Here is a 27,617-nt window from a genome sequence, read left to right as displayed (position 1 = left end):
AAATCACTGTTCTCACCCGAGTCGCAGCCACACATTTTTCTGTATAAGCAGTGACACAGTGACACAAATCACATTTACTGTGTCCGGGGGGTCCCCTTGGCTCCCCCCCTCGCTAAACCCAGTGCCCAAACTGGAGGGGCTGGGCGCTACGAGATGCTGAGGCTGAGGCAAAGCTTCAAAAACCCCCCCCCCCCCCATTTTCCCAGATTCGCAGCTTTTCTCCTCCTTTCTGGCACCTGCCCGGGAGGCTGTCGGCTTCCCCAGCCCGGCTGCTTCACCACCCTGCCCACGAGTAGGATGCTCTGGCTGAAACCACGGGGCTTGGTTGGTTGGTGGTCACCTCGCGCTTCGCTGCGCAAAGATTTGTCACCTTCGTGCTGCGTCTTCGTTCTCTCTGTACAAAACGATCCTGATGGATCACGGGGACGGGAAGGTTCGCAGGGCGAGGCAGATGCCCTCTCGCTGGGTGAAGGTCTCACAGTGCTTATTTGAATTGCTTTAAAATAAATATTTTACAGCCATCAGGGACTTCTATATGCTTGGAAAGCAGAGACGACCGGAGGTGGAAGAGCAGCCCCGGAGCAGCTCTGTGCTAAGGGACCACAGAGGGGTGCAGAGAGCCCTGCTCCGAGTGCTCCTCAGAACCAGAACCAGCTTGGAAGAGAGCAACGGGAACAGGACAGCGCTGGCTCCTGCCCGTCCCAGGGGAAACCACTCTGTTTTCCTCTGACAGTCATCAAAGGCAGGACCGAATCTGTGCAGCAGAGCCCGCCCAGCTCACCATGCACCAGGAGCCCTGCAACCCTGAACGCGGGTAAGCAGATCAACAGCGAGGGCGCGGAGCTCGGGGAAGGCGCAGTGCTCACGCAGCACCCAGCTGCAAGGCAAGGCACAGGTCTGGGTTACCACTATTGCCAGGGGAGGAGAAAAAAACAGCGTATGTCACTTTTTCTTCGTGCTGTGACCCAAAAAGTGGCAAAGACACCATGGCAAGGAGGGGGAAGGGAAGCAGCAGCACCCTCGCAGCTCTGCCTGCTTTTTGACAGAGAAAGATCCAGCCCAGGACTGCAGGGATCATAAAATTAAAAGTCAAGGCTTTTCAACAGTTACTTTATTTAAAGCTACAAAACCAAGTTAAAATTACTACAATATTCACATAGGGAAAGCAAGTTTCTAACTTTGTCGAACAAGGACAGCACAGAAACACCGACCACTTCGTATCGGCAGACAGATTTAAGACTACAGCCAGTGCCTCCTCGGGACCGGGCACCAGCGGCTCTCACGGGGCAGCCGGGAGCAGCTCCTGGGCTGTACTGGAAGAGGTAGCGCCCAGATTTCCAGTGCAAAGGCAAAGTTCCTTCAAGATCATGGATTAAACTGTACCCAGCATGTTCACAGCTCAGGAGGGGGAAGGCAGCCGGAATGAGGAACCCGGATAAGTCACCTCCAGGCACTAGAGAAATTCCAGAGGAAAGGGCCTCCTACCACTGCCCCAGACCCCCACACACAAGTATTTACAAGGAGTTGGACACAATCTAGCAAGAACTCGTGTTTGACGCCCCTGCTGCTGCCAGAAGCCGTCAGGCACCAGGCAAGAGAGCCCAGTGCTTTTTAAAAAAGTCCCCAGCAACATGGTCTGAAGCAACCCAGCGCAGCCCGGGCATGGGGCACCGTCCAGGCCGCTCAGTTGAGCTCCTCTTTGATCGGGGTGCACCCCGAGAAGAAGCTGGTGTTGTTACTCAGCATCCTCTTCTTTCTCTTCACAAATGGTATCTGGTTCTCCTGGGACTCCTCGTCTCTCACCAGCAGGGAAGCAGCGGTGTCGGGCTTCTTTCCGAACACATCTTGGCCTGTGATCTCTTTCAGGACCTAGCAGGAAAGCAAGGAGGACAATTGTGGAGCTGGTCCCTGCCCTGAGGAAGCCAGCCAGCTCGTGCTGGAGCCCGGGGCAGCACCGCAGAAGCTGGCAGGCCGACCTCAGGAGTTGCTTCATTTCTTAAGTCAAAACTCTCAAGGACAAATTCATGGGCTGAGGAGGACGAGGCAGCGTTTGGAACAGCGTGCAGAGGGTGCACAGGGAAGGGAATCCGTTCAGCGCCGGCAGCGTAAGCAGTGCCTGCAGGACAGTACGCGTGGACGCAGATGGCTCTGTCCTACGAGTCTCACGGCTGGAAGGGGCAGCGGGGAAGCGCGGCAAAGCCTGCGTGGCAAAGCCTTAGCATGAAAGCTTAGGAGTTCAGCAGGTCCAAAACTTAAACTCGAGCTGGTTTGACAGCTGTGGTCTGCTCAGACTTCTCACTCTGAGGGTGACGGAGCCCTGGCCCAGGCTGCCCAGGGAGGCTGTGGAGTCTCCTTCTCTGGAGATATTCCAGCCCCACCTGGACGCGGTGCTGTGCAGCCTGCTGTGGGTGACCCTGCTTGGGCAGGGGGCTGGGCTGGGTGACCCACAGAGGTCCCTTCCAGTCACAATTCTGTGACTCTAGCAGCAGTTTACCACCTAGAGGCTCTCTCCCTTCTCCAGGGCCTGTCCCTAGCCACAAACCAGGTGCGCACACAGAACCACCGCTCGTCCCCACCGCGCGCGGCAGTACCTTGGTGCTGGGCGTGATGCACACCGGCTGGAAGAAGGTCTCTCCCGCGGTCACTTCAGTGGGGTCTTCGAGCTTGAAGGAACCTTCGGAGTCCCTCGTCTGGTCCCCAGGCAGCGTGGCGTCCTGAGGGGCACTACCACTTTGACACAACTTACAGCACCCGTCCCCCCCTTCCCACCAGCAGCTGCGGGAGTCCTGCGGGCCCCCAGCCCCCTCCTCTCCAGCCGCACCGCGATTCGCAGTCCCGGATGCCAGATGCCTCTGCCCGGCAACTGGGTCCATGAAAACAGTCGCTAATTCCAGAATTACTGGGGGAAATCTCTGCTTCCCATCTCCGAAATCCCAGAGCAAGGCAGGCTCCCCCAGCAAGGGCCCCAGTGAACACCAGTCGCCCATGAACCATCCTGGTGCTACAACCCCCTCCCCAAACTAACTCATTGTTAGTCCTGGGGTGCATCAAGAAGAGTGTGGCCAGCAGGACGAGGGAGGTTCTCCTTGCCCTCTACACTGCCCTGGTGAGGCCTCATCTGGAGTACTGTGTCCAGTTCTGGGCTCCCCAGTTCAAGAAAGATGAGGAGCTACTGGGGAGAGTCCAGCGCAGGGCTGGGAGGAGAGGACTGGAGCATCTCTCCTATGAGGAGAGGCTGAGGGAGCTGGGCTTGTTCAGCCTGGAGAAGAGAAGGCTGAGAGGGGACCTTAGAAATGCCCATAAATATCTGCAGGGTGGGGGTCAGGAGGACGGGGCCAGACTCTTTCCAGTGGTGCCCAGCGACAGGACAAGGGGCAACGGGCACAAACTGGAGCAGAGGAAGCTCCAGCCGAACCCGAGGAAGAACTTCTTCCCTCTGAGGGTGACGGAGCCCTGGCCCAGGCTGCCCAGGGAGGCTGTGGAGTCTCCTTCTCTGGAGATATTCCAGCCCCACCTGGCCGCCGTGCTGTGCAGCCTGCTCTGGGTGACCCTGCTTGGGCAGGGGGGTTGGACTAGATGACCCACAGAGGTCCCTTCCAACCCCTACTACTCTGTGATTCTGTGATTTTTTTAACGAATGGAAGGGATAAGTTTCTGTGCCATCTGAATCTAAAGACACAATTTTTTATTTACCAGTGCAAAAGGAGAGTTCAACTGCTCGTCTCCAGACTCAGGGCTGCCAGTGGGCGGCAGGGAAGCCCACGCCACTTGAGCCACCCTGAGCGTTTCTAACTTTGGTGCCAGAGCCTGGCACCGCAGCGGGAAGCTTCGGACCCGGTTGCCACGGACAAACACTGAACTACGGTGAGATTTACAGACGGTTCAGCAGGGGCCATATCACAGAATCACAGAATAGTAGGGGTTGGAAGGCACCTCTGTGGGTCATCTAGTCCAACCCCCCTGCCGAAGCAGGGTCACCTACACCAGGCTGCACAGGACCTTGTCCAGGCGGGTCTTGAGTATCTCCAGAGAAGGAGACTCCACAGCCTCCCTGGGCAGCCTGTTCCAGGGCTCCATCACCCTCAGAGGGAAGAAGTTCTTCCTCATATGCTTTAGCCTGATAAACGTAGCCGCGTGTCCACCCAGCCGGCTCTGCTGACGCGCACCGGGTCGCCCGGACGCGGGGCGCAGGCCGTGCCACGCTACTCACCGGGAGGCCGGGGTCCCTGTTCCTGCATTTCGCCGAGTCGCAGCTGCAGCCTTCGGTGCAGCTCGCCTTCTGCCTCCTGCAGCCACACTGCCGGTTCCCGCAGCGGCCCTTGCAGGAGCACTAAGCGAAGAGAAGAGGTCCGTGCAGGGAGAGCTGCGGCGGTCTGCAGACTGCACCCAGACTGCCAACACCTGAAGCAACCTCCAGGACAGGACCAGCCCCAGGCTGCCACGAGCCTTTCGCTGTCCGGGTTACCCAACAGGATGCCCGTTTCGGCATCAGACAGACACGCCAACGGTTGTACACCAGCAGGCAAGCCCGAGTCACCGCAGCTAGGGCCCTCCATCGCGACGGAGGCCACCCAATTTAGCTACTTCACCCCGTATCAGAGCAGAGAACCTCTTCCCTAGTCTGGGTACGCACAGCAGCCTGCACGGACCAGCTGCTCCACACCGAGCAGTGACTGGCACGGGAGCTCCACTGGGCTATGAACTCAGAAGAGCCGAGTGTCAAGCACAGTCCCTCCTTCCCACCACACGGCCCAAGAGAAGTCCCCCAAAACCCAAACATCGACAGTCCTGCAGTTCAGAATTTATCAGGGTGGCAAGCTCCAGCGAGAGGAACTACAGCTAGACCTTGAAACTCCTAAGCTTTTCTGTGGTAACTGCTGCCATCTTCACAATCACTCAGTGAAATAAGTAAAAATTTCTGCCTTTGTGGAAGGGGAGGAAGAACAGGTCTCAAGGGAGGTTGAGCTTCACAGCAGCTCCAGCCCAGAGAGGCCACTGGTTCACAGTGACTCGTGTTCAGCACGTCCAGATCATCTCTTCCACCAGCGGCTCCCAGCCCAGCAGACTTGAACGGCCGACGGGAGCTGAGGCTTCCGGCAGGCCCGGGAGCCGCAGCGCGACAGCGCATCGGGACAGGTGACAGGCCATCCCTTTCTGCCCCCAAAACTGGCTCCATGAAGGGATAAAGGAGTTGCTGGGCTCACTATTTTGCCGCTGTCTGAAACACGTAGGCCAGTTCAGCCACCGGCAGCGGGACAGAACACGCATCTCGTGGTAGAAGATGATCTGTCCAGTGAAAAACTCCTTAGGAATCTGTTGCTGACTACAGGCAACTTCCACTCCTCCTGGCAGAAGGACCAGTGCCAGCAGTGCGAGCGTATTAAGGCTGATCAGAACAACAGCAGAGCCACTGCAATCTCACCGTTTCGCTGTACGCGTACTGGATCCTTCGGGATCCAGGCAAGCGACTCCCCTGGAGGCAACAAGAAGTGAAAGGTAACTGGGTCTTACCCCCACCACGCTTTTCTTTGCTCCTTTGACCGCTTTCACCGGCACCCAGTCCGCGTCCTCCATCTCCGCTCCAGACTCCCCCGAGTCAGAGAACAGCTCTTCCACGTCCATTTCTGGGGTCAGTGCACGGGGTTTTGCTGTCGTCTGCCGGCGAGTCTTTGGCTACAGACAGAAATGACAAAGGTTGAGGCCCCAGAAGAGAGAACAGCGGGCTTACATTTCAGGAAGGCGCTTCAGAGTCCCACCCCCATAGTGCTGTGCCCCTCAGACAGCCAAGAAGGACGCAGGGTTAGGGAGGAGGCAAAAGAGCAAGTTTTCGGGGATTAAAGATTCAATTGGTCAATTTAAACTGCTATAGTACATAAAAATACGTAGTTGATAAATCATTGGAAAATTAATAGATTTGTGTCACTGCCTTGGCAAAGTAGTTTTAGATCATTTATTCCTCCCAGCACTAAGATTCTGCTCTTTTACAAGGCAATGATTCAATTTTCTATGCCAGATTTCTTGCTCCACGATTCAGAGACTGGAAATGCCATGGAGAAAACACCTGGATTGCTAAGGAGGATACAGAGTCAGGCACAATGAGACACTGAGGAAACAGGTTTGGGTTGGGGTGTTTGTGGGGTGTTTTGTGGGTTTGGGGTTTTTTTAGACCTAAGAAGTAGTGCAGGCTAGTTTCAGAAGTATTTTCTGAAAGCAGAAATCTTAAGGACTGTCTGAAGGAGGGGACAGGGCTATTTCAAGAAGCAGAACAAGCTGCTGCGTAAAAAGCAACTCGGGAGAAAGAAACCAAGATTATCAATAGCCAACATGAACTTCTGAGAAGAACCCAGGTACAATACAGCATGAGAACTGGCACACAGAATCTTTACTTTGGGTGGAATATAATCGAAAGAAGAATCTGGGGACTCAGATGGCATTTGCTGAATGTGACGGAGCTTCTGTCCACTGGCAACTTGGAGGAGCAGCAGTTTCTGTTGAGAGGGACAAAAAAAAAAGTGAGCTTTGCAAAAATCCACTAACCCAACTGCCAAGCAGCTCTGACGAGCGACGTCTGTACAGATCTCTACCTGTTTAAGCACGTCGTTTTCCTGGAGAAGTTCTTGGTTCTTCTCACAGATCTCCCTCATTTTCTCCAGCTCTTCCTCCTGTTTGCAAGACAAGATGAAATCTGTAGGCTTATGTGGGGGTAGCACAAAGAGTTCTCCAGGACAGATCTTTGTTTGGATCTTTCTTGCAAGATCAGAGGGCTTCTTTGTGTTCTCCAACAGGAGATCAGCTCTGACTAATCAGGAAAAATCATTAGTGCCAGTTTGTTTTATGCATAACACTGCCGATACAGCAGAGAATTCGATCCTCTCAGAGCGACCATTTAACATCTAAACCTCCCTCTAAGGATTGTCTCCAAATCAGCTGCACCTAGGACTGATTTTGCTTTAACACATCACTGAACGTGCCCTTCCACAGCAGCCTGCTCCATTCTCTCAGGGACAAGCCAAGGTGCAGCTTTTGTAAGGCTTTCATAGACCAGGCCAAAGTTCTTCCGTCGCACAGTGGAGCTGTGCTCTGCACGGGAGGAGTTTGTGTGAGCTGGCCGGATTGTGGCAGGCCTCGCTGCTCCATTCACTTCTCTTTAATGGAAGAAGATACACAAGAGAAAAAGCCCCACAGGCTTCTTCAAACCTGCATAGCTACTACCCCCTGTAACCAGCCGAATCGAGCCATCTTCACTACAGACGGAAACGCTCTCAACCCTTCTGCACCTTCCGCGCTCCGAAGCTGCTCTTCCGAGCAACAGGCAGCCCCGCCAAGCCACATCCCGACGCTCTACCTGGAACTTGAGTCGCTCTTGCAGCTGTTTCTCTTGCTCACTTAGCGAATCTTCCAATTTCTTCTCTGCTGCTTCTTTCTGCTGAAACTGGCTGAGCAGGTACAGAACCTAAAAGCAAGTTAACACAGCAAACAGGCGTGAATTCCGGAAGAGACACCTGGCAGCCCAGGCATCAAAGGCCTCGGCAACTTCAGGAAGATTCTTTCCACCACTTCCAGCCTGATTCTGCCCTGATCTACTTTAAAAGTTGTCTTGTGCTCAGGTGTAACGTCCTCACCTGAAGCACTGCAGAAAGTTGTTGAATAAAACAACTCGCATAGGACAGAAAATTAATAGGGAGATTTCTTGGGCTTTTTTTTCTTGCTATCCTGCACCACTCAAACAAATCCTGATCAGATATGCAGCAACAGATTGGTCTCAGCACAACACTCTGCCTTTATGCCCAAGCAGATCTGGGAATCAGAGTCCCAAGACACAGGAGCTCGGGAGACTTCTGTCACTTCTGCTGTACCTTCTCCTGGTGGTGTTGTTCCTGCACCACAAGCTGATTCTGGAACTCAGCCTCCATCTCCGTTACTTGGTTTTGCGCTTCACTTAGCATCTTTTGCACGTCAGAACAGTTGGCTTTGCTCTGCTGCAGGCTGCTCTCCAACTTGCTTTCCTGCACTTTTGAGGAGACCAGCTGCAAGACAAGAGCAAGATGATTGCTCGGGTCAGGGAGCTCCACGTTTCCTCAGGTCTGTTGGGGCAGACGTGCCCTGGTCTGAAGGCAAAGCGCTTCTGCCTGGCTTCCAACCGCCTGAAGAACTGGACTGGCCACCAGCAGCGAGGAGGCCAAGCGAGACCCGCGGAGGTAGACATCTGACAGCCAGTATGGAAGGGCAAACAGATAGTAGGAAGTTTCGTTAACAGTTCTAGATTAATCTCCTTTCCTGCAGCACTTAAAATCTGAGTACGGGGGGGGACCCCAAAAATGAATGCTCTCTCATATTAGCTCCTTCATCCTTTTCCTTTAATTCCCAAGCACCAGGGACTGATACACGATTCTGCCATTTGGTTGCTCTTTCCTTCACTCCACACTAGTCCAATGTCTACTCTCTCCTACCCCCAGGCTTGTTCAAGGTTCTCCCATCCCAACACCCATTCCACTGCTTCCACTCTGACCTCAGAGTGGTCCCCTTGCTTCCCTGCAGATTGCCTACTTGTGCAGTAAGTATTTTTAGGTACTTCCTCTCCTCTTCCACTTCTGAAACTTGTCTCTTCCCTTTCACTATTCCCACGCAAGCCTTCCATAAGCACAGCTTTAGCTGGTATCTCCAGACCTACATCCATTTCCCTCTTCCCTGTTCTTTTCACATTTCACTCGACAAAGTAATCTACAGTACAGGAGAATACTTCAATCAGACGTTGAGAGGGAAATAAACCTCATCCAGCACAACGGGTCTTCACTCGACTTCATCTCTGCTACCAGCCTGTTAGTTGCATCCTTTCATCCATGGCTAAGCACTTAAAGCCTTTCTTTTTACTGATAAAATAGGAAAGTTCAGAACTTACCTCTCCGAGGAGATACTTCAGAGCACATTTAGCCTCTAGGATTGTTGCAATAGTGTCCCAGCGCTGCTTCACCCGATCGCTGTTGTCTGCATCCAAGAGCTTCTGCTGCAGATCCGCTATCTGGGCACTCCTTTGGAAGAACGCAGGTATTTGAGGTTACAACACCGGAGAAAACCTGGGCTAGTGTCTGGGCTAAACTTCCTGTTACCAGAATATTAGACAAAATAGCTCAAGTTAAAGTTTTGAGGGCTTAGCATGGCAGCTGGAGTCTGCAGTGCTGTACCATGGAGTTTCTCCTCCCCTCCACACTTCCAATTAAAAGTCCAGTATTTCCCCTCATATGGAGATGCTCACAAACAGCTATGAACAAAGCAAACTTAGCGACTGAGTAGTGTCCTCAGATCCCCACGCTCTGGAAAAACTCAAACCAGGAAAACCACATGGTGTCCTTTCACAATTTTTAGTGCCGGTGTATAAGTTCTTTTACTTCCTCTTCTGTTTCACAGAAGTGTTGTAGATAAGAGATGAGGAAAAAAAAACAACTGGAGGCAAGGCTGTGCAAATCAGCTTTGTCGTGCTGCCTCACCTGAGCTCCATCTCAGTTTCCAGGCTCTCTATCTGCTTTGATATGGAAAGGTCCACCTCCGACGCCTGCAGGTCCGCGAGGGAGTAGGTACGTCGCTAAAGAATTGCAGTAACAGACAGAAGTGAGCAACAGGTGAAGAATGCCCAAGACTGGGCTTTCATTTACAGACATTTCAGCAAAGAGGAGCCATGCTATTATAAAAGCCTCCCAGTATCTCTCCACAGCTTAAATTCCATTGCTCCCTCCCCAAAGCATCAAGATAAGGGGTGTGACGCGCTCACGTCCATCAGATGCACTGCACCAACAGGTAACTTCAGCAGCACTGTTCCCTGACATGCCAGAGGCCAGTAACAACATTAACCCTTTCTTCCAGAAAGGGAACCATCTCCATCCCTACCTTCTGAGGGAAAAGGTCAAATAGGAGCGAGTGAGAGCAAGTTACAGGACTTGTTGAAGTAGGTGGGGTGTGGGACAGGGCAAGTGGCATTTCCTCTCTTACCCGGAGCTTTGGAGGTAGGTTTTCCCCAGCCTCTCTCTTTTCTTTAAGCTGAAAGAGCTCCTGTGCCAAGATCTTTCTGTCCTCCAGAAGGTCCGCAAGGTGCCGTCGAGCCTCTTCCGTACTAACGAGAACCTCTACTTCATTTGCAAGCCAGCTCTGGAGGAAAATAAAACCAGCCCCCCAAAACAGTATAGTGGTTCACTGTAGTCTCAGCTTCAGGACCCAATCCTTCTCTAAAATACTTTCATAGATAAACTGAACAATCACTTGGCCTCCCTCAACATGTGCCTCCACGTTCCTCCCCTCTGCTCTCCAGCCTTCAGCCCCAGCAGCACCTCCTCAGTCAAAGCTAGGTTTGCCCACTGTTTGCTGTAATGCGTGACAGTCACCCACCCTGACTCGTGCAGCAACTCCTTCCATTCCCCGATTTTGACTTTCTTTCCGTTTATCCGCCGCCTCCCGCTGTTTCTGCAGAGCATCCTTCAGGCGCTTGTTAGCGGCTGCTGCCTGTAAAATATTTCACACGGGAGCTGAACAGTGGTTACTTCACTTCATCTGCAACGGCTGAAAACCTGAGGCATTCACAATGCAAACCAGACACTGAGACAATGAGAAGAGAGCGTAAGGTTCATAAAACCAGAACAAGTTTAGAACGAAGCAGAGACTAGAGTCCTTGACTCTACCTCATTTGCAGAGATTCCCAGTTTAAACAGAATCTGGTTCTAGGCCTAAAGGTAGAAGAAAGCATCCAAAATGGTGGTTTCAAAATGTATTTCTTTTATACAGCCATCCTGAAAGAATTTGGAATTGCAGTCTAGCATGTCCACTCAAGCTCATTTTACACTTTGAAGCTTGGGTCTCTGTAATAAGTTTGCCATAGCAGCCCGACGCTCAAAGGGTAACATATCTTTAAGGAGCAGACTGAATTAAAATCCCTCAACAGCTCCAAGCCAGAAGCATGGTATTTTTCTACAGAGATAATAACAGCACCTATTTCCAGACTTCCAAACTGCTTTTAAGAAGTTTCTGTGTATCCTGTTACAACCTCTAACCACACTTCACAGGCCTTCAGGAACTGGGCAGGAGTTTGTAGCAGATACCAGCTCCTTACCTCTTCTGTTTTGCGCCGAAGCACGTTGGCCTGCTTCTGGAAATCTCTCTCTAGCTTCAGTAGCTCATACTGTCTCTTGCGATCCTGCAGGGAGGTGATGTTGACACAGATGGAAAAAAACAGTCACGTCATTAACACCTACAGCCAGTTTCACACTTCTTTGAACAGCTACATCTGCTGTTCTGCCATACAAGTGCTCCATGATAAGGATTTCACCGAGCATCACAAGCTTCAGCCCTGTGACACCTCCGAGAACAAGTGGCTGTTAGGCTTAAAGCGACTCCACGCTTTCCATTAAAATTGTTTAGAAGCCTGAAGGCTGTAAGAGACTGCAAGCCAAGTTTCAGACTTCGCATCCCAGAGCGCCGAGGAGCAAACTTCTGGCAGTCAGAATTCCTGGGAGAGCAGAACTCCGGAGGTACAGGTGTTTGCTGTCCATTACACTCCAGTGCTACAAGCAGCTGGATCTCATTAACAATTCTGTTTACCCGCAGATTCAATACTCCTTTCAAAGTGTAAATGCCTCCCATTCTGTAGTCAAACCCTACAACTTCAAATACTTAAAAATATTTAATATTTTTGCCTTCTGCTTTAGAGCCGAGTCACAACAACAGCTTTAAGATCTCCAGGCATAAGCAAGCGTGTCCATTTCCAACAACTGCTGAAAGGTGGCCACCATATGAACTAACACTATCTTCAAAGCATTCCCCAGATGTTTTTCAGGTGCTTGCTCGTTAAACAAAGCCTGCAGCAAACATTTTAATGATTTGTTTCCCTCTTTGGTGGGAGGTACAGTCTGGGGGCTTATCGTTGCTCACCCGTTCTTTCAGCTGGATCACTTCCTTGTCCTTCTGGTGCTTCCACTGCCTGAATTTCTCAGCATCATCTTTTATTTGGCGCATCAGCTGTACCCTCTGGGTTTTCATTTCCTGAAAAACAGAAACGGCTGGAAGAATTGCCCAGTACTCGCGTTCTGGGTAGTTTCACCCTACATTCCTCTAGTGTGTCTGACAGGGTGGGGAGCAGCAGAAAGGGAAATCTTGCAGTGTGCTGCCCGCTCAGAGTACCTGCCTGAGGACGCTCTCAAACTGCTAAAACCCAGGGATTCATCTCTGAAGGCCTAAAGGGAAGACTAGCACACGCACGGTATACGGACAGAAATCAAAGTGAAGGGCTTCAACTGAGGCAATAAGCTATGAGACTAGCTAGAAGACACTTTGGACTTCTTTTATTCCTCCAAGTCTCAGTAGTCATCTGCCCATTGTATTAAGCCAGCAACTGTGGTCACGTAATCAAAGCAGTCTTGCCAAAAACTGGCGTTCTCAGTCTAACAAAACAGAAAGTGAGTGCCATGTGTCTGGAACCTGCTCCATCTACACCGGAGCAAGCCCGAGAACTGCACGCTGGGGCTGATTACCCTGATCTCCTGGTTCAGCTTGGAGACTGTGCGTTCTGTAGATTCCTTCAGCTTTAAGAGCTTCGATTGCTCGTTCAGCTTTTTCTTCAGCTCACTAATTTGCCCTTCCAACTCCTGAAGTCTCTTCCGGCGCCGTTCACTCAGCCTGTAAAGAAATCAGACTTTAAAAACAACCCCCCTAATGACTGTCCTTCTCCAACAAGCATTCTCCAACTTTAGAGACACCTTATGAGAAAATGAGGCAACAGTGTATTAGCATCTGTCAGGCTTCTCTGCAATTCTGACAACTCCCATGGCATGTTAAAGGGAGCCATTTGCATCCAAGTAAGAGCTTTTACAAAAACTAGAATTAAGTGCAAGACAACGAATTTTTACAGGCACATTAACACAATTTTCAGTGCTATAAGCCGCACTGCTTGCACAGTCACTCTTACTTGGCTTGGTTGACATCCTTCTTTGCCATGTGCAGAGCAAGGATCAGCTCCTCCTTTTCTTTTTGCAGATTGCTGACCTCCAATTCCAGATCCTTGATATTAGTCTAGAAAGGACAAGAGTAGTAAGCCTCCAAATAAAAGCCTTGAAACTACACCCCGAGACAAAGCTTTAAGGCAGGAGGCCTCGAGAAACCACGTTGCTTTCCAACAGGCTGTGAACCACCTTGTCTAAAAGCAGTATGAGTGTCAGAAGGGCTAGCCCACCACAAAAAGAAAGCTTAGTTGGCCCACAGAACCACTGTAACAGAGTAAAAGTGATGACTGAACAATTTCAGAGATGGGACATCCCAGCACGGCTTCCTTGCATCTTGGCTTGGTGGGGCCAAGCAAGCCTCCGAGTAAAAGGCAGAGGAGCCCATTTCACACAGAACAGCTAGTGGCTAACAGTATTTCAGGGAAAAGAGCATCTTCTGGTGGCAGAGGTATTTTTAGATAGCTGGGCATAGTCGTCCCCTTGCCTCCTCTGTGGACACCTGTAGTTAACGCCCCACTATGCCCAAGGGAGCAGTGACCCAGCTTAAGGAAACAGATAGACCCAATAAGAACATGCTCATGAGAGGACAGATCTCCTCCCTTCCCACCTCAGCAGGCACTGGCTGCATTAATTGGGAAAAAGAAACTGAATGTAGCTTTACAAGGACTATTTTGGAAGAGTTTACCTGGTATTGGGACTGAATGGGCTCCAGCTGACTATCATTCTGTGTCATTTTTTTGGCAAGTGCCTCTTTCAGAGCCAGGGCTTTGTTCAATTCAAGCAGCTCTTTGGACATCTGAGCTTGACGGAGGGCGTGTTGAGTGGTGAAGTCCTCCGAGGATCTCTTGGTGTCCTGGCCCATTTCTGCTTCCTGGAGGAGAGACAGCAGTGAGCCAGAGAGGCCAGGCAAAAGTCTTTAACTATGTGATCATGGTTTTTGCAGAACACCTCAAGTTCTTTTTTTTTTTTCCCCTCACAAAAAATGAGATATTCAGAAAGGAGAACAGGTTATTGATCTTGAACACATAGAGCAAGTAAGGGCGTAGCGAGTCAGCATGTACCAGAGTGACACACTATTTCCCAAACTTTTGAATTAGAAAGCTAGCATAAGGACACAGATAAAAGTGACAAGGGGACAACACCATGCGCCTGATAAGGTGGCACTGTCGGACTCCCCTCACTTACGGCATCCTGTTCAGAGTTTGCCATCTCCCCAGCAGCTTCCATTGTGGCAGCATTTTCACTCTATGTAGGAGAAAGAGATGACAATTTTGGTAAAAAGTGAAAGATGAAGTAAATTGAAGCTATTAACAGCCTGTTGGCCTACGATGACAAAGCATGACATTATTCTCCTTGTGCAGAGAGCTGTCTCTGGGAAGAGGATGCGATTGTCCTCCTCCTCCTTTAGCAAAGTGAGCACACTCCTCCTAGACTAGCTGGACAAGGCATGCTTTCCAGTCTTCCCCGGGCTCCAGCCTCGGCAGCCAGCTCCTCACAGGAGTAAGGAGGCTGGGAACAGGGGGAATGCCTAGCAAGGGAGAACAGAAGTTCCTCACTTAGACAAAGATGTGGCAACTCCTATTTAACAGTTTCAGGTCCCTGCAGTTTGGGTCACTCATTGAAACTACCAAATTTACAACTCTCCAACTTTTGGTTTGTAAATCCATTCCAGTCTCCCCCTGTCAGATTCTTCTATGGAGACTCTTCCTTTCCCCCACCACGTGCAGACCCTCAAGCACAAGTGGCCTTTCTGCAGCACTAAAAGCACAGCAGGACAACTGGTTTTGAAGCGGATATCAAGAGTCATTTAGTACTTGTAATTCCCGGGCTCCTTAAGCAGGGTTTCTGCAGAGTGGAACCCACTGCTTTGCAGATGGGCAGAAGAACCCCGGGTCCCATTAGTAAACTCGCCTGGCATACACTCTTCTCTCCCTGGATTCAGCCTTACCTGCAACTGAACCAACACTTGCTGCAGATTGCGAATCACCTCTACGTTCTCCTTCAGTTCCTCATCTTCCACAGTCTCTACCAGCTTCTGCAGATCAAGCTTGCACCTGCAATGCAGACATGAGCATTATATGGCACGTTTGTGGTACACCTGCCAACAGGGAACAACTTTCCCCACTGAACCTACATACGATGTCCGGATGAACAAACACGAACTGGCTGTACCCAATTTATCCCAAAAACGTTTAATGCTGAAAGACATTTCCTCAGCACGAGTAGGGCGTGGAAACAGACTTACACAGCATGTTGCTGAAGTTGTTCTAGTTTGGCATTCATCTTCTCATTTTCTTGTTCTGTCTAAGAGAAGTCAGAATTACAGTGAATTGTAGGAAAAGCAAGATAAGCAGCCAGAAAACAGCTAATTTATTTGTAGCAAAAGATGTGTTATCAGTCCGTGGCAAATCAATGTGTTGAAAGATCTTGCATGACCGTTGCCACTAGTTCCTTTGACTTCACACTCTTTTTTGCAGGAATATAAATTGCAGTGAATAAAAACAAAGCACAGTGAAGTGGGGAAGAGGGAAGAGAGCGCGTGTGGGCAAGTGCTGGTATTTAAAACACTAAAGCAACAGAAAAGCTGAAAGATTCAGGTCTCTGGAAGACTTTTGGTTCTGACTGATCGCTAGAGATTTGAAATAAAAGTGAAAGGAACATTAAAGAGCGAGATTCCTAACTTGCTGACAGTACAGGAGCTGCTCTTGATTAACCTGGAGCCAGAAGGGGGAAGTCACACAGCTTAAAGCTCTTCCTGGGTAACTGAACCTTACCAGGATGATCCTCTCCAACATCTGTGCTGTCTGACCAGCAGCCTCACTCAGCCCTCGGCTCAGCTTTTGATTCTCCTCTGTCAGCAACTGGTTCTTCTCCATCAGGGACTGAAGATTCTCCGAAGGTGCCATACTACTGAAACACCAAGGACCAGTTTGCTTGTGAACACGACCTCACTAGAGGTTTGTAACGGCACTGAAATTACCTCCAAGTTTCCTAAATAGCTTACAATAAATATAGGTTGTAGCAGATGAACAGAAATAACTGGAGGAAGACTAATCTGAATTAACAAATTTAAGTAACACAGCATACCAAAAGTTAGACATTTCTAAGAGAAGATAACACTCTTTTGAAACAGTAATGTTGTTTAACCAATGGCAAGTCTGAGCTGTGTGTCCTCAGGTTTTGGAACATCCTCGGAAGACAACACCTACACAATCCAACCCTTCCCTGCACTCTCTGTGTTTAAGAGCAATGGAGATGGAGGTGCCCTGCGGTTAGAGGTGAAGGGGCGGGGAAGAGAGGGATGGATGGGTCTGAGAAACAAATACTCAGTATGGGGACGTGGCCTAGTTCCTCTCATACCTACAATTCATTTTTGCAGTCTTAAGGGGTGTGCTACAAAACTAAATGACCCACACAGGCGTGGAATTTCAATAAGCATGACAAAAAGAACAAAAGGAGAAAAAAAAATTATCCAAATGCTATTAGAAAGCAACCAGTTTGCTCCACCCTCACTCAACAGCATTGTCTGGAGCAAAGCAGATCTAGAGCCTTTGCTGGTGTGCGATGGCCATCAGATACATCGAGCATTAATCTATAAATCTTACTTGATAGACACGGGGAGGGCCCCTCCGTGGGCCTGCAGCAGTAGCACCTGTAGCTGCTGAACCTAGAAAGACAAACAATTACTACTCATAAATCTCTCCCACACAGTAACTAGATGGTTGAAGGAACACTTAGGATCCTTAGTATTAAGTCACCTGCTCCACAACTGTCCTTTTACCATTGCCTGTGGAAAGGAATCACATTGCTACAGTATTTCAGCTAGTTTACTCCTAAAAAAGCTGCCTTCTCCTCATCGGGAATGCTCGGATCAGAGCACGTTAAGCCACCCTCAGACAGCCGACGTACCACTCTGTGCAGGGTGACAGGGCAGGTCTCCTGCTCCGCTGAACCAATGCTCTCTTGCTACCTTTCACATGAGACAGCCTCAGATCACTTGCCTTCCTAAGCTACTCGAATAGGTGATTTGAATTTAGTTAATAAACTATCACTAGGCTCTGGTGAACGCTCCTACGCAATAAGCAAAACCACTCACTTGTTCCATTGCAGAACCAAGGGGCAATGGGCACAAACTGAGGCACAGGAAGTTCCGTCTGAACATGAGGAAGAACTTCTTCCCTCTGAGGGTGACGGAGCCCTGGAACAGGCTGCCCAGGGAGGCTGTGGAGTCTCCTTCTCTGGAGATATTCCAGCCCCGCCTGGACAAGGTCCTGTGCAGCCTGCTCTGGGTGACCCTGCTTCGGCAGGAGGGTTGGACTAGATGACCCAAAGAGGTCCCTTCCAACCCCTACTATTCTGTGATTCTGTAAGAACCAGATTACCGAGTTTTTCTTTGGTGAGGTAGCACGAAAGACCGTATCGCGTGCGTCGTGCCGAGTAAGCACAGCAAGCCTGGCTAACTGTCATCGGTAGACAAGCCATGGGCACTGCGAGCTTTGGGTTTAACCAGTTCCAGTTTATGCAGCTTATTTCCCTCTGAAGCTGAGCACACAGGAGCACTCTGCTATGTCCAGCGCTCCTCCCACGGCACTGGACACAGGCAGGTGATCTCAGCAAGGCAACCAGCACTGTATTTCTATTTTGCCTGTAGCCTAACGGGCAGGCGACGATCTATTCAGTGGCAGGGAAGTGTAAATCACACTACTGCTACCATTTTTCTATGGCATTCAACAGTTGCTGTAGAATTACAAGAAATATTACCTGTGCTCCCTTTACTACACTCACACAGCCATCTCAAGAGAAACACACACTAAATAGCTTTTACATATTTTGTGTAGCCAGGCATGCCATGTCTTTCCTTGCCGTTTACTGAGCGTAGTTCCAAAGGGCTAGATCTACTCCTCTCACACGAAGGGAGCACCCAGTACCTGCTGCTTCAGCTGGTGCAACTCAGCCGCCTGGGGGTCAACGTTGACAATTGGCTTGTTTTTTATTTTTCTTGCTCTGTCAGCATAACGCAAAGTATTTAGAGTTTCTTCCAGGTTGGAATCCGCTGGGCTTACGCAGGCAATCATGAGAGTGTGGCTGTTACCACCCAGAGAATCTGAGAAGGAAAACAAGGCATAACCAACGCTCAGAGAGGGCAAGGATGACTAGTAAGATATCCCTGCTAAGATATCTAAGACCACAAGTGCATCTCCATAGAAGATATCCAGCTGTAGATACAGAAAGTAGAGACTAGCTAGCTGCAGTTGTGTGCCACTGTCGTCTGCCTTCTCCTCTGCCCCAGTCAGTACGCACTAAAGAGCTTTTTTTAAAAGCCAAAGTCCCATAATAATGTCTCGGCTCTAAGCTTTGACGACTTCACATCAGAATCCCCAGTAATCTTGTTGTCCTGTTGAGCAACGTCTGTAATTATTGTGATTTCCATCTGCTATTTCTGGCACAGCCCTTTCAGGTTTTCCCCTCCCTTTTCCAGCACAATAATACTCCAGATCTCCATGGATATCCCAGACATCAGAATTCACATCATCTTCCAATTTAAAGAATTGTTGGCTAAGAACACATCTGTTCAGATCATCCAGCTGCACGGCATTTTAGCCTTTGGTTTTACACCAACACATATTGGCTACATAAAACTTTTGATCGGGGAAAAAAAAAAGGCCCCCACATCCAGCTCTGCATAATCCAGTTCCTTTTTATTAGCTATTTTCAGATGTGGAAAACATTGAAGAGCCTAACTTCTACCAAATTACTTGACTATCAAAAATCCTCCCAGTAAATTGCATTACTGTAGCTATGCCCATATTAAAAGCTAATTTGGATAAAATGTATTACAATACCATCACAACTACTGGACTATGAGTACCAGGAAGACGAGATATTCAGACTAAGGAAACAAAGCACACATGATGCACACAGTGAAGGCGCAGACTGAGCTTTACTCTGGTTGTGATATGCTCCAGGAAGCAGCTATAGTCAGGGTATAATAACAGACCTCTGCTGCCAGACTTCACTTCTCATCTTCCTCCTCCCCCCCCCCCATGCACTGGATTTGTCCAGCTTCCTCCCGTTGCATAGGAACTGCTAAAGAGCAGGACTCGTAATGAGGCCACCAGTGACCTAAAAAATAAAGAGCACAGAAAAGGCCTAGCTTCGGTGAGAGGAGGAACTAAGCCAGTAAAAGCAATCTCTTTGTCAGCAGCAGCTCCTGCTTTGAACCGTAGTTGCACAGCAGCAGGTTTTTTGCTGCTTTGTTATTTAAAATGCATCTGTAGATTGAGGCTTTATCATCACCCGTCTCTTACCTTGCAGCAGCCTCGTTAACTTTGAGTCTCTGTAGGGGACAAACCCGCCCTTTTTATTTTCATCACCGAGCGCACTAATTACGTTCCCCAGGCAGAGGAGGCCTCTGTTTATGTTGATGCCTGCATACAAACAGATGAGAGTGAGCAGAGCTACCTCCACAGCTAGCAGCGGGTCATTTCCCGTCCTCTTCTCAAAATTTAAGGTTAAAAAAGCACATTGCAAAGGTTAAAGAACTGCTTTGCTTTTCCTGGCAAGGACTTAATTTGTTAACGGGGAAGTGGTCAGAAACCCAAGTTCCACCTGTCCTTCTCCTACAGACCTTCTTTCAGTCGGTCTCCCTCAGCCTTGGTCTTCTTTTGCCTCTCAGAGCCAGCAAGATCAACCAGGTGCAGCTTGGAGTGAAAACTGCTGTTCCTATGGCAGAAACAGACTATTTTACTCTCTCGAGTAAACACATAGTTAGGGCAGGAGCAGTTCAGTGGTTACTATAGCTGAGCTACTGGCTGAAAACCACCCTTCATATCAGGGACAGCCAAATACAGGAACTGCCTCAGGAGCAGCTCAGCAGAGTTCATCCAAGACTAAGAGAGAATAACAAGACTATGAAATCTTGAGGAAGTCTGGCTCCTAACAGCTGCTAGGAGCGGCTGTGTGCTCACACTTACTTGTCATTTTTCTTCTTCTGATCGATGCAAATGGTGAAGATGGCATGGGACCGCGAGGACTGGGAATTCATCGCCGTAGAGGCCACCGTTCTGGAATTGTTCCCTTGCTCCAGGCAGGATACAGTATCCAGGGCACAGGTGACACTTCTTTCTGTCAACCCCACAATCTGTATCCAGGAAGAAAGCATTATTTATCCTCTCCTCCTTCTTCACCCTGACTTACATCAGAAAAATTACCCTCCGTGTCAGGCAACAGCAAAGTGAAGTCTCTGTGTAAGTACACATCCACAAGAATCGGCCTCACTTCAAGAGAGAGGGTTGGGATGGATTCCCCCAGAAAACATTTGTTCTGAAGTTCATGTCGGTAATGTCAAGGCAGATCACCTCTCTTTCATCAGAGGGGGCTACAGGACAGACGGGGCTCCTCAGCGCTCGGTGGAGAAATCCACGGATACCGCCAGGCAAGCTGGGAGCTGAGGGTTGCGCCAGTCTCAGGCAGAGGAAAGGGAAAACCGGCTGGTGGGAGCGGGGACTCGGGCAAATAGAGCGGTGGGGAGGCAGGTAACAGGGACACAAAGGACAGAGGGGACTGAGTAGTAGGGACCGGTCGTGCTCCTTGGCAAGCGCGTGCTTTCCCGAAGGCTCTGTCTCCCCGGAGCGCAGTGCCGCTGCTAACACGCGGATGAGTCGCACCCCGGTACTTCAGAGAGGGCAGCGAGCAGCACACGGTTACACACAACAAAACCATCAACGGAAGAAGCTACAGGGGTCAGGCACACCTAAGCTGTGCACACGACAACCGAGCACCCACCCACCCCTGCAGACTGAACCCGTATGGACGAAGAACTACCGATGGATGGACACTGAGCTACAGAGCAAGTACACAGAGCGAGCAGTAGCACGAGGTTTTCCTTTCGTAGTGCACACCCATAAGAAAAATAACTTGAGCACTTGAACAGCTTCCCTTCGGGATCCCTTTGTTGCCCACCACGTTGGCCAAACTGAGGAGTACCCCTGCAACAGAGTTTGAAATTTGGCGAGGGGACCCGAAGCGCAACGTTCTCAGATATTCACCTACACCAGCCTTCCAAAAAAGTCAGAACAGGACTTGCAAGTGGCTTTGTCACGAACGTCTAACCCTGCTGGTGTCACCCTTTGAGTAAACTTAAGGATCATCAATAGCCCAGTTTAAATAAAGCAGCGCTCAAGGAGTCAGGCAGCAGTTTCACCGGAACGCTTGTCCCTAGCCACGTCACCCTCTTCTGTACCTCTGGCTACCAGGGCAACAGACCTTGATGCCTTCTTTCGGATCCTCCCGTATACTGATTTGAGAAGACCGTTCTCGTGACGGGCACAGCAGGTCCAGAATATCCTCGTTGTAGATCTGAAAGCGTCAGAAGGGCAGCTCAGAGCCGGCAGCCTCGCAGGAGAACAATTCGCGTAAGGAAGGGTGTACAGTGAGGCTGAAGTCACAGCTAACTTAGCGTGACACGCTATCCGTCTCACCTTTAGAGAAAGACACTTGGGACTCAGAGAGTCCAGTTCCTGATGGGATCTTATGTCATCTTACAGCTTGATTTAATAAATAGGTATTACTTGAAAGAAGCAGCTTCATGGAAACCTCACTTTATCTGTAATTTGTAACTTTAGAATAGTTTGAAAAATCAAACCAACTTTTACCTCGAGGTAGGAAACTTTGAGGACGAACTCCCAATCCTGCCTCTGCTCCTTCTCCTTAAACAGCAGCCTGATCACCCGAGGGATGACCCCCACGCTGGGCTCGTGCTCCTGGCTGGCCGTGTAGGTGCCTCCCATAGAGTAAGTTTTCCCAGACCCGGTCTGCCCGTAGGCCAGGACGGTGGCGTTGTACCCTGGGGGAGCAAAGCGGGTCCGCGTCAGACCGTCACGCCGGGACCCGCAGCGACTCTGGCGAGCAAAAGCTGCATCCTGGAGAGAGCATCCTTCCAGGAGGGCACCGCCCCGCGCTGCCCGTTCACACGGGCTTCACGCACAGGTCACAGTCAGCAACATCAAGGGGGAAAAGTCAATGAAAAGCCCCCCCAAAACACAGATAGAAACATTATCCCAGCTCTTTTCTAAGCCTGTGCTGTTGCTTTACTAGAGCTATTTGCAGAAACACAAAGTCTAAGCCCTCCGTCCCCCCAGTGCTGCTAACAGCTTCTGGTGTGGGATGCTGATCAACCCATCACATCACCCTTGATAAAATTCTCTTGCCTTACACAAACAGCTTCGGGAACCACGGTGAGCCAAAGGACACACAGAGAAACCATTCTGTCAGCCCTGGGGAGTGCGATGGGCTGCAAACGGGTAGTGAGGCGGGGGCTGGTCTCTGCTCCCAAGTAACCAGCGACAGGACGAGAGGCGATGGCCTCAAGCTGCGTCAGGGGAGGTTTAGATTGGATATTGGGAAAAAATTCTTCACAGAATCACAGAATGGTCAAGGTTGGCAGGGACCTCTGTGGGTCATCTAGTCCAACCCCCTGCCCAAGCAGGGTCACCCAGAGCAGGCTGCACAGCACCGCGTCCAGCCAGGGCTTGAATATCTCCAGAGAAGGAGACTCCACAGCCTCCCTGGGCAGCCTGGGCCAGGGCTCCGGCACCCTCAGAGGGAAGAAGTTCTTCCTCGGGTTCAGCTGGAGCTTCCTCTGCTTCAGTTTGTGCCCATTGCCCCTTGTCCTGTCGCTGGGCACCACTGGAAAGAGTCTGGCCCCGTCCTCCTGACCCCCACCCTGCAGATATTTATGGGCATTTCTAAGGTCCCCTCTCAGCCTTCTCCTCTCCAGGCTGAACAAGCCCAGCTCCCTCAGCCTCCCCTTATCTACCTTCACTGAAAGAGCGGTCGGGTGTTGGACCAGGCTGCCCAGGGCAGTGGGGGAGTCCCCACCCCTGGAGGGGTTCAAAAAGCGTGTGGATGTGGCACTGGGGACACGGTTTGGCAGGCGTGGTGGGGTTGGGGTGAGGGTTGGACTGGATGCTCTCAGGGGCCTTCTCCAACCTTAACGGCTCTGTGATTCTCACCAGCGGCTGCAGCCAGCGACCACACAGCGCGGGGTTTAATTTTCTGAGAAGCCCCACGCAGCAGCGGGTTCGAATGGAGAATTAACATCGCCGCCGAGCCCGCCGGACCCCGCCGGCCTTCGCAACGGATCTCGCCCCCCCACCCCGCGACCACCGACCTTTGAAGATGCCCCGGATGAGCGGGGCGACGGCCGTGTTGAAGACCTCCTCCTGCTCCACGGAAGGGTCGAACACGTAGTCGTACGTGAAGGCCTTGTCGTTCCCCACGACCACCTGCGGAGACGGGGCGGGGGGGAACACCCGGGGCTGAGCAGGCCGCAGCGAACCCCGGTGGGGGGGGGGGCTGAGGGCCGGCTGCCGTACCTGCGGCTCCCCGGGGACGAAGGACAGGCACGTCTGGCAGCCTTCGCCGGTCTCCTTCGGCACCAAGGGGCGGCAGCGCAACGCCACCCGCACCGGGATCCCCTTCTCGTCTTCCCTCCCCATCCTCAGCCGCGGCCCTGTGGGGGGAGCCGAGCCGGGTCAGGCCTCGCCGCCGGGAGCGCGGCCCAGCGCCGCGGCCTAGGCCCGGCAGGGGCCCGGCCCCCGCTACCGGCCACCCGGCCCCGCCGCCAGCCCGTGCCGATAGGGGCCGCGCCGGGGCCGACCCCCATCCCATCCCCATCCCCATCCCCACCCCGAGGGGACCAGACCCGCCCGCCGGGACCCACCCGGCCCCGCCGCCGCCCGTTAACAATGGCGGCGCCTCAACCGCCAACGTTCAAACCGAGGCCGCGCGGCGCGACCGCCAATGGCGGGGCTGGGATTCAGGGCGCGCGGGGCGGGGAGAGGGGCGGGGCGAGGCGGTGCGTTGCAGTGCGCGAAGGGGGCGGGGCGAGGCGGTCCGGGGCGGGGAGAGGGGCGGGGCGCGCAGGGGGCGGGGCCAAAGGGCACAGCTGCCCGCTGCTGGGCGCGGCGGGGGGCGGTCCGGGGCGGGGAGAGGGGCGGGGCGCGCAGGGGGCGGGGCCAAAGGGCGCAGCTGCCCGCTGTGGGCGAGGCGGGGGCGGGGCGCGGCCGCCCGTTGCGGGGCGGGGCGCGGGGCGGTGCGGGGCGGCAGCATGGAGGGCCGGCTGCCCTACGACGACTTCCCGGTGGTTTTCCTGCCGCCCTACGAGAGCCCTCCCGCCTGGGTGCCGCCGCACGAGGTGAGGGGGGGTTCTGAGCGGGGGCGGGAGGGGGGGGGGGGCGATGCGGGGGGCTGCGGCGTCCCGCGGGCTGAGGGCCGCGTTGCGTTGCCTTGCAGAGGGTTTATCACCCCGACTACAACAACGAGCTCACCCAGTTCCTGCCCCGCACCGTCGTCCTGAAGAAGCCGCCCGGAGCGCAGGTGAGACCCCGCATCGCTGCCCTGTTCACCCCACCCCCCCCCGCCGAGGCCTTGCGGGGATGGAGGGGGGGGTGCGGGAAGCGGGGGGGGTCCCTCACGGTGAGGCCGAAGGCTGAGACTCCACCGCTGGCTTCTCTCGCAGCTGGGCTTCAACATCCGCGGAGGAAAAGCCTCGCAGCTGGGGATCTTCATCTCCAAGGTGCGTCCGTCCTTCTGTCCGTCCTCCCCGGGGTCCCGTCCCGCTCCCCGGGCGCTGCGGAGCCCGCCCGCTGCGCGGGGACGCCGTCCGACGCCTCAACGCGCGTCGCCAGACCGGGGTTTGCCGCTCGCCCGGCGGCGATCGGACGCTCCCGCGCCGTTTCTGGAGCTCCCGCCAGCGCCTGGAAGTGTTGGTGGTCCAACACGGCCCCGCGCCGGGTGGGCACCGCGGGGAGGGAGCCGTGGCACCGGGGGTGACGGCCGCTGTCACCCCTCCGCAGGTGATCCCTGACTCGGACGCGCACAGAGCCGGGCTGCAGGAAGGGGACCAGGTGCTGTCGGTGAACGAGGTGGATTTCCAGGACATCGAGCACAGCAAGGTGAGCCCCGGGCCGGGGAGATCCGTGCGCACACCCATCTCCTTAGAATCACAGAGTCATTGAGGTTGGAAGAGACCTCTGAGATCATCCAGTCCAACCATCAACCCGTCCCCACCACGCCTGCCGAACCGTGTCCCCAAGTGCCACATCCACACACTTTTTGAACCCCTCCAGGGTTGGGGACTTCCCCACCGCCCTGGGCAGCCTGGTCCAGTGTCTGACCGCTCTTTCAGTAAAGAAATTTTTCCCAATATCCAATCTAAACCTCCCCTGATGCAGCTTGAGGCCATTGCCTCTCGTCCTATGGCTGATTATCTGGGAGAAGAGACCAACCCCCGCCTCACTACACCCTCCTTTCAGGGAGCTGTAGAGAGCGAGAAGGTCCCCCCTCAGCCTCCTCTTCTCCAGACTGAACAGCCCCAGCTCCCCCAGCCGCTCCTCATCAGATTTGTTCTCCAGACCCCTCCCCAGCCTCGCTGCCCTTCTCCGGAGGCGCGTAACCAACGCACTCCTCTTCCCTATCCCCCAGCCCAGGCCGGTCACTGAACCACTCTTTTTTTTCCTTTCAGGCCGTGGAGATCCTGAAGACAGCCCGTGAAATCACCATGCGCGTGCGGTACTTCCCCTACAGTAAGTGCCCCCAGCTCCGGGTCCGGTCACCGAGCAGCAGCGTTTCTCCTCGGGCAGCCGCGCGTCCCTGCCGATTCCACCGGGGCTTTAGCGGCGATGGGTCTGGGGTCACGGACGGCGCTGAGCTGGAGCAGGAAGAACATTGGGCTTTGGTTTGGGGAGCAGGGCAGCTACCGAGTCCCAACAGTAGAGGCTGGCTTCAGCTGCCCACGTGGAAAAACGCGTGGGGCAGAGCTTGGCGACGCAGGTGGGGTGGTGGTTGGGTGGGAGTGATGACCTGAGAGCTGTAGCTGCTTGTCCTGGAGTGAGGCAGGAATTGGCTCTGTCACTGTGCCCATGGCAGGCACCGCTTGTGCCTTTGATCTCTCCCGAAGGATGCTTAAATTGTGACGGAGGGAAAAGACCGTATCAGCTCTCGGTTTCCGCACCCGCAAAGTGCGTCGATACAAGGGGGGAAAAACACAGAGGGCGAGTCAAGTCATGCCAGAGCTCCTCGTAAAATGGAAACTGACCCTCAGGTGAAGAAAGAAGGAAACTACGGAGCGGGGGAAGAGACGGCTTTAAGCAGGCTCTTGTTCTAAGTGCCCTGAGATGACTTGAAATGACGGGGCCGGGGTGCGAGCGTGCTGTGTTGGAAGCCAGGTGCTGCCCAGGAGGGTAGCGACGCTGCCCCTGCTTAGGAGGTGCAAGCAGAATACGTGTTTCCCTTCAACGTTTCGGCTCCTTCCCCCTCGCCGGTCCTGCCCTTTCAGCCTCGCCTTCTCTTTCCCTTCCAGATTACCAGAGGCAGAAGGAGAGAACTGTTCACTAGCAGGCGGCCGTCTGCCGGGTCTCCCGAGCCGCCGTCCCGCAGAAAAACTCCCCCCCGCTTTTCCTCACCGACGCGTCGAGTTGAGCCTCCACCGGAGGTACGACCGTCCCGTCGGCAGCACAGGCGCCAGCTCGGCTTCCCGCGTGGAGGGACGCCAGCGGGGTCTTGTTTAGCTGGAAGAAGGACGGGGCTGTGGTCTGTGCTCCTTGAACTGGGTGCTGAAGCGAGCTGGTGGTGCTGGTGCGGGAGTGGGGAGCGGAGGGCGGCTTCTCCGGCGAGATCCGGGCTTCTCTTCTGGCAGGGCTCGGTTCAAAGGATGGCTTCGCTGGTGGTTGTTGGGGGGGCTCAGCAGTGGTTGTTGGGGGGTCTCAGCGTGCTTGAGCAGAGCACGGCCTTCGTCCTCAAAGGGACCAACCTCTTCGCTTCTCCGGCGAGATGAAACCCTTTCCTTCCCCGCTGCCCTGCCTCCGCTCCGCGCTGCTGGCTGTGCTCGGGACTCGAGGAAGAGGAGTAAAATCCGCTTCAACTCGGCGCGTCGCTCGCCGCGCTGGTCCGCCGAGGCACGTTTGTACCTCTGGGCTGCCCAACGACCCCCGCCATGCTCGGAAACTGCACGGCCACGGGCGCTTGGCCGGCTTCCCTCGGGCGCGGGACCCGCTGGACCCCGCTTCCTTCCCTCGGCGCAGCCCCGTCCCCTCAGAACCCCCCACCGCTTCGGGGGAAGCTTCTCCCCTTCCCTGTTCCCGGAGAAGGGGGACGGAGGGTGGTGAGAACACGCCGGTTCTCGGCAAACCCGGGTGCGGAGCCGTGGTGGTGCCGCACTGTGAATGGCATCGGGCCCTCCCTCTGGCCTTCTGTGGGGTATTTTCTGCTTATCTGTAGCGACTGAAGTAATAAAACGAGCACGGCAACCAGAATTGGTCTTGCTCCCCGTCGGGAAGCCTCCGCGGAGGGACGCTGGCCACCCGCCTCAGCCGGGGGCACAGCTGGCACCGCAGCCCCGCTCCCATCTAGGGGTGGTTTTCCACCGGCCGCGATGGACGTCGGCCCGTGGTTACCCCGGCGCAGCGTGTCAGCGCCGGCGGGAGGAAGGGCGGCAGTGGAGGATGCTGCGGGTGCCGGTGTGGGAAGGTGGAGAGCAGCAGCCCCCAGCACCGCCAGCCAGGCTGCTCGCAGCTCAGCCGCCGGGCACGGAGCTCAGCCAGGCTGGGGCAAGATAAAACACACTGGGAAAAAGAC

At 53.2% G+C, this 27,617-nt stretch overlaps 2 protein-coding genes across 2 annotated transcripts; one reads left to right on the top strand and one right to left on the bottom strand.

The window, feature by feature from the left end:
• Positions 1–1,129: 1,129 nt before the first annotated feature.
• Positions 1,130–23,785, bottom strand: KIF4A (kinesin family member 4A). The gene is made up of 31 exons (XM_075435797.1): positions 23,704–23,785; positions 23,357–23,493; positions 23,152–23,266; positions 21,635–21,825; positions 21,246–21,338; positions 19,955–20,121; positions 19,609–19,703; positions 19,289–19,408; positions 17,909–18,084; positions 16,586–16,647; positions 15,755–15,890; positions 15,226–15,284; positions 14,929–15,034; positions 14,166–14,225; positions 13,666–13,851; positions 12,947–13,050; positions 12,513–12,657; positions 11,914–12,024; positions 11,096–11,179; positions 10,378–10,491; positions 9,985–10,140; positions 9,486–9,580; positions 8,900–9,029; positions 7,857–8,027; positions 7,346–7,453; positions 6,585–6,662; positions 6,387–6,488; positions 5,512–5,673; positions 4,211–4,330; positions 2,592–2,714; positions 1,130–1,869 (listed from the first exon to the last, which is right to left on the bottom strand). The coding sequence occupies exons 2-31, from the start codon at positions 23,477–23,479 to the stop codon at positions 1,684–1,686; spliced, it is 3,678 nt and encodes a 1,225-aa protein (XP_075291912.1). The 5' UTR covers positions 23,480–23,493; positions 23,704–23,785; the 3' UTR covers positions 1,130–1,683.
• A 272-nt stretch (positions 23,786–24,057) lies between these two features.
• Positions 24,058–27,285, top strand: PDZD11 (PDZ domain containing 11). The gene is made up of 6 exons (XM_075435483.1): positions 24,058–24,177; positions 24,276–24,359; positions 24,502–24,558; positions 24,839–24,937; positions 25,507–25,567; positions 26,344–27,285. Exons 1-6 carry the CDS (start codon positions 24,091–24,093, stop codon positions 26,376–26,378), a joined length of 423 nt encoding a protein of 140 aa, XP_075291598.1. The 5' UTR covers positions 24,058–24,090; the 3' UTR covers positions 26,379–27,285.
• Positions 27,286–27,617: the final 332 nt, after the last annotated feature.

This window comes from Opisthocomus hoazin, chromosome 14 (assembly GCF_030867145.1).
Source record: "Opisthocomus hoazin isolate bOpiHoa1 chromosome 14, bOpiHoa1.hap1, whole genome shotgun sequence".
In the NCBI taxonomy this organism is placed as follows: Eukaryota; Metazoa; Chordata; class Aves; order Opisthocomiformes; family Opisthocomidae; genus Opisthocomus; species Opisthocomus hoazin.
The sequence above is the reverse complement of the archived record's forward strand: the minus strand, read 5'-3'. Positions and strand labels throughout refer to the sequence as shown.

What these genes read in the sequence shown, in the direction of transcription:
- KIF4A (XM_075435797.1), bottom strand. Translation starts at nt 23,479, where the DNA reads ATGGGGAGGGAAGACGAGAAGGGGATCCCGGTGCGGGTGGCGTTGCGC. An exon ending in CAGAAGAAGAAAAATGACAA is followed by an intron (nt 19,704 to 19,954) that starts GTAAGTGTGAGC and finishes TTTCTGCCATAG; the next exon opens with GAACAGCAGTTTTCACTCCA. An exon ending in TGTTGGAGAGGATCATCCTG is followed by an intron (nt 15,285 to 15,754) that starts GTAAGGTTCAGT and finishes GACTTCTCTTAG; the next exon opens with ACAGAACAAGAAAATGAGAA.
- PDZD11 (XM_075435483.1), top strand. Translation starts at nt 24,091, where the DNA reads ATGGAGGGCCGGCTGCCCTACGACGACTTCCCGGTGGTTTTCCTGCCG. An exon ending in CCTGGGTGCCGCCGCACGAG is followed by an intron (nt 24,178 to 24,275) that starts GTGAGGGGGGGT and finishes GTTGCCTTGCAG; the next exon opens with AGGGTTTATCACCCCGACTA. An exon ending in AGGACATCGAGCACAGCAAG is followed by an intron (nt 24,938 to 25,506) that starts GTGAGCCCCGGG and finishes TTTTCCTTTCAG; the next exon opens with GCCGTGGAGATCCTGAAGAC.